Source organism: Mastomys coucha, unplaced genomic scaffold (genome assembly GCF_008632895.1).
Source record: "Mastomys coucha isolate ucsf_1 unplaced genomic scaffold, UCSF_Mcou_1 pScaffold15, whole genome shotgun sequence".
NCBI classification, from domain to species: Eukaryota; Metazoa; Chordata; class Mammalia; order Rodentia; family Muridae; genus Mastomys; species Mastomys coucha.
Genome location: NW_022196897.1, coordinates 160,001,173 through 160,011,519, shown reverse-complemented (window position 1 = coordinate 160,011,519; position 10,347 = coordinate 160,001,173). Strand labels below are relative to the sequence as shown.

General features: G+C 49.9%; 1 protein-coding gene across 1 annotated transcript in view; it reads left to right on the top strand.

Annotated features, from left to right (window-relative positions):
* The window catches only part of LOC116091841, a 75,011-nt gene that overhangs the window by 52,207 nt on the left and 12,457 nt on the right, over positions 1 to 10,347 (top strand). The window contains exon 5 of the mRNA XM_031373286.1: positions 6,714 to 6,860. Coding sequence (XP_031229146.1) covers positions 6,714 to 6,860 — 147 coding nt within the window. The remainder of the gene's footprint in view (positions 1 to 6,713; positions 6,861 to 10,347) is intronic.

Here is a 10,347-nt window from a genome sequence, read left to right as displayed (position 1 = left end):
CCTCTGTCCCTCCCTCTCTTCCTTCCTTCCTTCCTTCCTTCCTTCCTTCCTTCCTTCCTTCCTTCCTTCCTTCCCTCTGGCTCCCTCTGATCTGGGACTCTTCCTCAAGCTTTGCCAGTCTTGCTACTTCCAGGCTGTACCATGTGTCCTGCACCTTGTCTTTCTCAGGTGTCTGTGCCTCCCCTCCTGCTGCTCTGCTTGCTTTCCTGAATGTCATATGTCCTATGCTTGGGACAGTGACTCACATGGGTCTTGCTCCCATTTCCTACAGTTTCAGCTGCTGGGGACAGGGATAGCACATATGCTCTTGGATGCTGGAGAGCCTTCTGGTCTTTTGCATCTTGGACATTGCTGAAGGGATCAGAAGGACTGATCAGGGGCTAAATGCACTGATGGTGCAAACCTGAAGACCCAAGTTCAGTACCTGGAACCCATACACAAAGGCTTGGTGCAGAGGAGCACATCCGTAATTCCAGCCTTCCTGCTCATGATGGAAAGTGAGACAGGACAGTCAAAAGAAACTCAAGAGCTAGCTACCCTAAGTGTGCAGCACAGTGGCAGAAACAAGGTTGGAAGAGAGAGCCAGCTCCTAAAAGCTTTCACACACATGCCATGGAATGCATACATCCATGGACGTGCGCACACACACACACACACACACACACACACACACACACAGAGTGAAGGAAACATCTGTCCTTTCTGTTTTTATTGGTATATTTCAAAGATGACTTTCTGTACAGGATGTGAGTGTTTTAATTTTTAATGACATACCATGTTTAGATTTTCAAGAAATTCTAAACATTTAGTTTGTGGTTTTTCTTGATCTGCTGTTCTTAAAAAGGACAACAGTCATTTTTAACTGTTACCCAGTGTGACAGAATGCAATGGAGTTTTCGGATAAGGAGAGAGCCGTGGGTATTATGATTATCTTTGCATTTTCTCTCACCGGAGTCTGATCATAACATGGGGTGGCTCCTTCCATTCGTTCATTTGCTCTGACAGTTCCTGAGTGCCCATTAGGAGCCAAGCCTGCTGTGTTGTGCCTGGGGAGGAAGAGCTGAGCAGGACAGATTTCTGCCCTCAGCATGCTCGTCTGAGGGACACAGCATCCTCCTGTTTCTTCATCATCTCCACTGGCTTTCATTTTGCTGGTGTTTGTGCAGGGTGAGCAGCATGAGCAGCAGCTCACTCTTAACCCCTCTGTTGGCTGCCCATTCTCTCCTGGTGTGGTCTTTAAAAGGAGACCACAGGGATTTGACCTCCTCTGGACCTCGGTCACCTATCTTTGCTGTCTTGTGTTGTTCCAGAAGGGTGAGGTGGGAGTGTGCTTTGCTTCCAGTATTGAACTGCTGAGTCTGCTGAGGAGACACATCAGCGACTGGGAGGCTCTCCCTACTGGCAGTCCCAGCTGCTTCTCTGTGTACACCAGGGTGTCCCTTTGCCACCTGCTGTGCCCCTGGTGTCCCTCCCACTGCAGCTGGCCTTCAGCCCTCACAGCCCTGGCTTCCTGTATTCTGCTCCCTCCTGGCCCTTGACTCCGCAGCCACATCATGTCTACCTTGGTGCAATTCTGTCCTGCTGCTGTGCTCTGCTCTGCCACCCTCTCAGGGCCACATCACCTTCCTGTTCCTTGGCTCCTTTGTTCCTTCTGCCACCCTGGCTCTGCTTCTTCAGCTCTTGCCTGCTGAGCTTGGTCTGTGGGAGGGAGGCCTATCACGTACTGATTGGTGCCATTGGAAATTTATGGGCTCCAGTCGCGGTTGGACGTGCAGCGCTGTGTGGCAATCCTCTCCCCTGTCCCTCATCAGCTGTTTCTCCCATTATCCTTGGCCGTTCCTTAGACCTTTGCCATTCTCATTAGGCCTCTCACCTTGCCCTGCCTTTCGCCCAGCCAGTGACCTTGCCTTTTACATCACAGAGAAAATAGAGGCCTTCAATCTTCATCTCCTCTTGCAGTGAACAGAACACCATCTGATGTATTCAGTTCCCCCAGGCTACAGCCTGGGGACTCTGGAAACCAACACATCCAATCAGACGGATGCTGCATTCTTCATTGTCTCCATCTTGCCTTTCCTCCTTCAAAACCAGAGCTATGAGAAAGTTGACTGTACTGAGTAGATTCGAGGGGGCTGCGTCCTCACCCTCACCACCACCCCACCGTTAACCTCATGAGGACCCACTTCCCGGAGCCAGCCTGCCTCTCTCAGTGCCCTTCTCTCCTCTCCTGTCAGCCTCCTCCTGTCATGACAGGTGCTGGCTCTTTGGAAGAGCATTGGACTGCTGACAGTGCTCAGAGGCTCTGTGGTCAGAGTTCTAGTAGTGACATGGGTGGGTTTGCCTCAGGCTAGGGTAGGAGCCCTATTGTGCCAGACCAGTCAATCTGTTCATTGGTGGGAGGACTTACCAGCGACCCAGTCACACAGGTCAGGAGCGCTGTCCGCATCTCTGGGTAGTACCTCAGCTGCAGAGTCACACAGGTCAGGAGCGCTGTCCGCATCTCTGGGCAGTACCTCAGCCCTGCAGCTGTGCTCACACAGTGCTCCTTGGGCTGCTCTGGACATCAGGCCTCGGGCCCTGTATCCGCTGTGGGTGTTTCCTGTCCATGCCACCACTCTGGTGAGTATGGCACCTGCCACTCACTCCTTCCCTCTTGCTTCAGATGGCAGGAAGCTGGGGTATGGGAAATGAGGCTGTGGCTAGATAGCAGACCAGGTGCTCTGAGCCTCACCTGTCTGTCTGGGAACTGTCCAGGCTACTCTAGAGTGTCCGTGAACTTCTTGCCTGTCATCAAATCCAAGTCCTTCGCTGTAGAAACCTTTGTGACCTAGCCCAGGATCTGGTACTTGGTCCCAGGCTACTGAAGTTCTGTAGAGCCGGGCAGCTGGGACGCTCCTGTCCTCAGCAGGCCTCCCCCAGCCCTTCTGCCTCATCTACCTATCCTCTGACGTGTCTTCACTCTGCTTACTCTCAGCTTTGGTGGTTCTGTGCCTCAGTTTCCCTCCTCCTTGTTTCCTGGCTTTGACCTCACCTCCTACACTGGATCTCCTTGAAAGAGGATCTGAAGAAGCCCCATGTCCTGCTCAGTTTGGGTAATGTGACTCCCTCTGCCTGGGCCTGGGCTCCCAGTAGCTGCTAGTTATGGAGCTGTTGAACTCAGCTAATCGGCTCATTGGAAGATACAGTGCTCTTGTTTTAAAAACACTTTCAATTTTAAAATTATCTTGACAAATTTAATCACTTGAGAGAAGGACCATAAAATAAACACCAGTCTCCTCCCAGTTTATGTAACAAGTTTTTTTCGGCTGTGTGTGGCTGCAGAGGTGACAGCAGTGGTGACAAGTGCTCTGTCCCCTCCCGCTACAGAGCACTGCCGTCTCTTGCAGGTGACTGTACTGAGTAGATTGTCACAGTCATCCACTTGTGAAGCGGGCTCTCAGTGGGATGTTAACACCGTGCACAGTGCGTTGCTGTGCTTGTGGAACTGTGCTTGCTCCTTCCCCTGTTGCAACCAGTGCACTGCCTGTGTAGCTCTCAGTTGTGACATTTGTACCCCCGGCTCCTACCTGAGATGGTTCACCAGTTAGCAGATCTCTGCCCGATCTGTGTTCCAGGTGCCACTGTTGCTACTTGGGGTTTTTGAGATCGGAACTGGATGTCTGTCATCGCGCTGCTCCGTCAGATGATGTGAAGGGAAAATGACCAGATGTGCCCCTTACTCCTTTCAGTGCCTCGGGCTCGGATTCTGGACATACCTCTTCTTGTCCTGTGGTCAGGGTGACTTTGGGGACAGCAGGAGCCAACAGCCATCTGAGCATCATGTGTCCTGACTACTTTTCTCAGCTCTGCATCTTGAGAGGCCTTTTACGCTTAGCCAGTCCCCCCCTCCCCATACCTTCTTTATAGTGGTGTATGCAGATGGCCATGATGGAGTTTACTCTCGATACTATAGTCAACCAATTACCTGAGTGATGCAGCACTTTTCTATTAGATTGGGTGACTTCCTGCTGTTAAAAATGTAATCAGTCAGCACATTTGAGGTCTCCAGGCTGTTGGTAGGTTAAATGTAGTAAATGCATTGTTGTTTGCTTGCTTGAGTTGATACAGGGTCTCATTCTGTAGCTTGGGCTGGCCTGGAACTCACAGTGGCCTGTGGCTTCAGCATCCGGGTTACTGGAATAATGGACATGACCCCCTGCACCCACATACACACCTTAACACACTTTTGACTTGCGATGCTTCCTTCCACCTTGTGGCTTTATCCAGAGCCATCCCAACACATCTGGAACCTCTGTATTAGTGTCCAGTCTCACAGGTGAAGACACTGAGGCTCTGAAGCTCAGGTAATGAACCATGGAGCTCAACATGTAGATCCCAGAGCTGGAGTCAGGAAACCTGCAGCGTCACCCTCTGCTGTCTCACTAAGCCTGCCTGTGTCCTCCCATCCCCAGTTGCTGTCCCCTGGGCCTCAGACAGCTAAGTGTTGGTGCACTTGTTTGCTTTGTGTCCTGTCTTAGGTGTTCCCAGATCTGCCTCATGGCCCCAAGGAGAACACAAGTGAGAAGCAGCTTGACCTCTGGGGCCGCTGTCACTGGGGCAGGGTAGGGGTGCAGAAGACAAGGGGACAGGAGAAATCAGAGTCCTGCAAACTGAGCCTGCTCTCCACCCTGCCTGATGACTTTCCCGTCTCCTCTGCTTTGGTTGTTGGTAGACCAGACAGTGTCAGTGTCACCTTTGGCTTCTGTGACGGTTTTCCTAAGCAGGGTCCCCACTTCCCCTTTGGTTCTCTGTCTGTAGGGCCAGGAGCTCTTTACCCAAGCTTATCCTTTGGACCCACCGCAGGTCACTACTCTGGTAGCATACCATGATCTTGTCATTTCTGTGCTCTTAAGCCCTTGGTGGCACTCAGTGCTAGGTGTATTGGTACCCAGAGGTCTTAGTGGCCTCTGACCTTTCTCAGGCTTGCCTCAGATCACCCTCAGTGCCTGTTGCATACAGGTTCCCTTGCTTCTGTCACTGGGGAGCCACTGTCCCCGGACAGTCACCCGAGCCTCTGGGCCTTAGAGCTCACAGCTCTGCAGACAGAGGTCCCAGCAAGGTGCTTTCAGGAGAGCCACTGTCCCCAGACAGTTGTCACCCGAGCCTCTGGTGATCATGCTGCTGGATGCTGCCACTTCTAGATTCCTTCATATGTCCTCTTCTTGTCATAATGCCTGTGGTGACATTTATGACCACGATGCTGGGTCCTTAATACACCGTTAAATGTCCTTTTCTAAAGAAGCTTTAGAAAGGGGACTTAGTGGCACTAAGCCCTGGTACCATAGAACACTTTCAAGGAGGAAAGGTAGGATCGGGCTCTTGGATTCACAGGTTTTGTGCCGTGGCCAGTTGGCTCGGTTGCTTTGGGACTTGTGTGGAACAGAACATTTTAGCAGGGAGTGTATGTGGAACAGAGCAGCTCAATTCATGAACAAGATCAAAACTCTAACATTCATAGCTGCATATTCTAGAGATTGACAAAGATATATCTTTGGAGGGCACCAACTAACCACTGCATGTGACTGCTTCTGTCTTTGGATATCTGTCTCTGTGTCCCCTGTGACTGTCCAGTCCCTGATGCCCTCTCTGTGTCTTCGGTAGACACTTGTGAGTGTCCTGCCATGTCCCTACTGTGTTATATGTGTCTGTCACAGTCACCTGGGAGTGTTCTGACCCCCTCCTGGTGCACCCCCCAAGGGAGTATCATCCATCCAGCCTGGTCCAGAGCTGTTTCTGTGTTTCATAGCTTTCTCTTGTCTTTAGCTCCTGGCACATGGTAGCTCCTCAGTCAGGTTGACACTTGACCCATCATAGCAGGACCCAGTCTTGTCGCCAGGCTGGCTAATATTGCTACAGCATCACTTTTCTTGACACAGCCAGCCAGCAAGGGTTCTACTTTGCCCATCTCCTGTGCTCATCTCTCATTGGCCGCAGTTCCCTGGAAGCACTGCTGGCAGAGTGATCTTTTTGGAGCACTGTTTTCCTTCAGTCAGGTCAGAAACCCTAGTGCCATGCAGCCTTTGTGGCCACAGCCTTTGTGGCCACAGCCTTGGGGCTTGCCCCCTTGCCCATAGTACCCTGCTGTGGACTGACCATCCATGGCCATGTCTGTTCACTTCTGGGGCCCATTACGATTTTGTTGCCTTCCTCTCCTAACAGTGAACTGTTCTCTGTAAAAATGGAAATTTTAGGTGCTGTCATTAAAAAAAAAAAATGTCTCTAGCTGCCTCTGGTCCCTTTGCACCTGATGCTGATCCACTCCACAGTGGCCAAGGATGAGAGGCATCTTACTTCTGTAGCATGTTCCACAGTGGTGAGGCTCTTCCAGTGGACAGCTCAGATCTTGGGTATGGCAGGCCAGGTTTGTAGAGTAGCAGGAGTTGGTGCTGTCTTTCATTCTGACACCTGTTCCAGTGGCCAGATGTAAGAGAGTAAGATGTCCTGTCACCTGCTGCCTGTGTTGTGACCCTCTGCAAGTCATATGATGATTATGAATCATACACAAAAGTGTACGTATGGGAGGAATGGTTGCACCAGGAGGCTGGGGCTCTCTCAGGCAAGGGGACAAAGGGCAGAACCAGAGGGATATGGAGAGCTGCTCTGGAAGGCCTGTCTCCATCCTGAGAAGGCATCTACCCCACCTCCTGCTTCACCTTCTACCATTTTCCCTCCAGGTCAGAAAATCCAGCCAGGAAGTGCTACTGGCTCTTCTGGAGCAAGGTCTCATTTCTCAGTGTGACATTGAAGCCGAAGTATGTCCCACTCTGCTGGAGCGGTCTGTTCCCAGCCGTGATGATGTACGCAGAAAGGAGGCCATGAGCGTAAGTCTTCCTTGGGAGTAGTTTGCACAGCTGGTGGCTAATGCAGAACTTGAATTCTCACAAGAGTTGAACTTCAGCCAGCACTATTCCCTGAGTAAGGTGGTCAGAGCTTATTCAGGAAGGTTTCATGGATAACCTTGATCCTGTCTTTAGACATGCTCATTCTTGGAGTACCAGGGCTGGAGAAGACTCAGCCAAGTGAGTGCCAGGCACCAGCCACTTATACTGTTCATGCTGCTGCTGGGCGGGATGCCCAGTCTCACAGGAAAGCTCAGCCTAGGGGTGTGGGGCCTTGTCTCTCAAAGTCCGGGGCCTGCGATGGTGTTTGAGGTAATGTGTTACACAGTACTTAGTCAAAAAACCTTCAATACATCTACTGTGTTTTATGAACATATTAGACCAGGAGGGGTGTGACCAGCAAGCAGTCCCTGATGGGTGGGTATGGCAGCACACTTGCAGGAGCAGGGGGGTATGCTCAGGATCTGGCCTGCCATGCTGGTTTTCCATGTAGTATCCAGTGGTATCAGGCTGTATATCATTATTAAGGGACTTCATAGGCAGCCAGAGCTGCCTCCTCCTGCCTCCTGCCTCCTGCCTCCTGCCTCCTGCCTCCTGCCTCCTGCCTCCTGCCTCCTGCCTCCTGCCTCCTGCCTCCTGCGTAGGTGGTGGGCTGGCTTCTGCTGTACTTACCCAGTGCCCCAGCCTGGCCTTGCTCCTTCTCTGTGTTCAGGGCCCATCGTGAGCCATCTCATTTCCTTTAGCAGCTACCCCCTCACTGCCCTGTACAGATGAGGCTTGTGTGCTTGACCCCTTCTTCGAATTATAGTTCAGAGCTGCAGGATTGGTTCAGTCTTTCAGGAAATAATTTTGCATAAGTGGCTTTAAACTCCTAAGCCTGGATGATGAGTATGGTGGGCAGAGAGCTGCTTTCTTGTTCAGAGAGGAGTGAGTGCGAGGGAGGAGTTATTTCCTCCCCACAGTGCAAAAGCATTATACGCCATGTAGCTAAAAAATTATATTGCAGTGTCAGAACATTTGGCAATTATTCTTCATTTATATAAAAGTGTTTTTTCAACTATGCGTTAAAGGTCTAGATTTTTAAACTAATTTAATTTTTTGCATATTCCATATGTTTATAAGATGAATCAGTCTGAGGAATAATTGATTATTAAAATTCAAATTCTCCAGGGTTCTTTTATAAATTTCAAGTTTCTCTAAAAGAAATTTAATTTACTTTGCAAAATGAACCTGGATAATAGCATTCAGCCGGGGTGTTTGGCAGTTGGGCAGCGAACTTTGCCAAGTAGATCTCCGTTTTCATTTAGAAATTGGTCCGACAGGTTTCCAAGGTCACAGCTGGCAGTCAAGCACCTTATCCCTAAAGACTGACAGAGCTGAGGAGACCAATGCTGAAAGCATTTCTGCAGCATTCTTATTTTATTTTATCTTCAACTACTCCATTCTTATCAGCAGTGTCTGTCCTGCTTCCCAACCACTGGGAAATGAAATAAGCCTCCCCTAAGCAATCCCCACAGGGCATTTGCCCAAGAAATTAGCTTCCGCTTTGTGACTTGAGGCCCTACTGTGCACCCTTAGCTCTGTTCTCTCCTCTGTGTCTGGATGGCTTCTTATCTTTCCACGGATCCCCACAGGAGAAGCAGGTCTTGTGTTCTTTGGCCCAGCTGTGGTATAGTTCTCTTCCTGGAGCTTGGAAGTTAGGGGTCCCGAACACCAGGAGCTGGGAAGTGACAGTGTATGTAGCATGCAGGTACTTTTGCTGGAAGAGGAGAGGCCCACATATATGTTGTGGAGCTCCCCAAGGAGAATGTTGTCTGGTTCTGGGGGTAATACCCCAAAACTCTGTGGTAATAAATACTCAGGAAGCCATTGGCTTCTAGATGATGGAAGCAGACTGGGCCGGGCAGTGCCTCCTGCTCTCTGGGCTCTCTGTGTACCGTGTTTGAATACTGGGATATCTGTATATACATAAGCACATGCCAACTCAGAAGGAGGCTGCTCTGCGGGAGAGGACTTGTCACATGGATAACACACACATCTCTCTTTTCTTCAGTGTTCATTCTCATTGGGAATCGTAACCAGTCAATTCTGATCCCAGCATCTTAGGTGTCTGCATGATTGGGACCGTTAGCTAGCCTGCTGCACCAGTTAGACCATGCAGCCTGCTTGTGGGGGCGTCACCTGTGTATGCAGTGCTTTGTTCTCATCTTTCCTGACACCTGATCACCGTTAGTGACACCCTCCTCTCTGTGATCACAGGCTGCTGCCTGTCCATCTCCTTTCACTTAGCAGTTGAGTTATGAAGTCCCATTTACCTGTCCCTTGAAGTGGCAAGCTCTGACCTGGGGTCACTGTGGCCTTGTGCCATCAGCACCCAGAACAAGGCCAAGCCCAGAGTCAGTGCTGAATAAATGTTAGTTGTCGGGTGAATGGATTGGTGAAAACTGTGAGAGCTGTATCTTGTAATTATATCTAGACAGGATAAACAGGCCACTGGAGACCAATTATAATTCCTCTTGCTTGCAGGGAGGCCATTAGCATTCTGCGATTATAACTAATCGTCAGAAGCCTGCTTTCTCTCAACACGTTTTCACAGTAAGGCTTCCTCATTTTTTGTCGTCATCCCTATTTTGAGCTCATTTTTATTTGTGCATTTATTTAAGAAGAATGCTGTGGTTATGGGCTGTAAAGAATAGTTGGCTCCAAGCAACTCAGTGAAGATCGGCATTCCACACATGTGGTTCCCAGGGCTGCTGGGATGTCATGTCTCATCACTGTGTGCTGCCGTCTAATGACTGGATTTGTCTTATATGGTGTAGTAATAAGGTCATGTGGGTGTGGTGGTCGGGAGGAGTGGAAAGAGATACAAGGAGCTCTTTAGTTGCCCGTTGCCCTGGATACAGAGGTCTCCCATCCTCATTTATTGTGGCTGTCACTGAACAACTCTGCTAAGCATTACATCAGAAGCATGTGTCCTCAGAGTTTGAAGACAGAGGCCTTTTCCTTATTTGTGTTCCTTCCCTCACCCCAGTTAGGTTTCCGTGTGTGTGTGTGTGTGTGTGTGTGTGTGTGTGTGTGTGTGTGTGTGTACATGCGCGTATGCGTGTATGTGGGTATGCATGTATGTGTGTGCATACGTGTATGTGTATATGCATGCATGTATGTGTGTGTGTATATGTGTGTGCATGTGTATGTGTGCATGCATGTGTGCATGCGTGTATGTGTGTGTGCATGTGTGTGTGTGTGTGTGTGCATGTGTGTGCTGCTTCTCTTGTCTGTGTACAAATTCTCAAGAGAAGATGACTATATTGCCCACCCAAAATTCTTTACTGTACTATGGCAGTGCTGGATCCCTGAGAAAGACAGAGCTTGGAGAGAAAAGCCCTCTCTCCCTCCTCTCCTCCCTCTCTCCCTCTCTCCCTTCCTTACTTCTACTTTTTCTTATTTCCTAATTTAGGTTTTTTTTTTT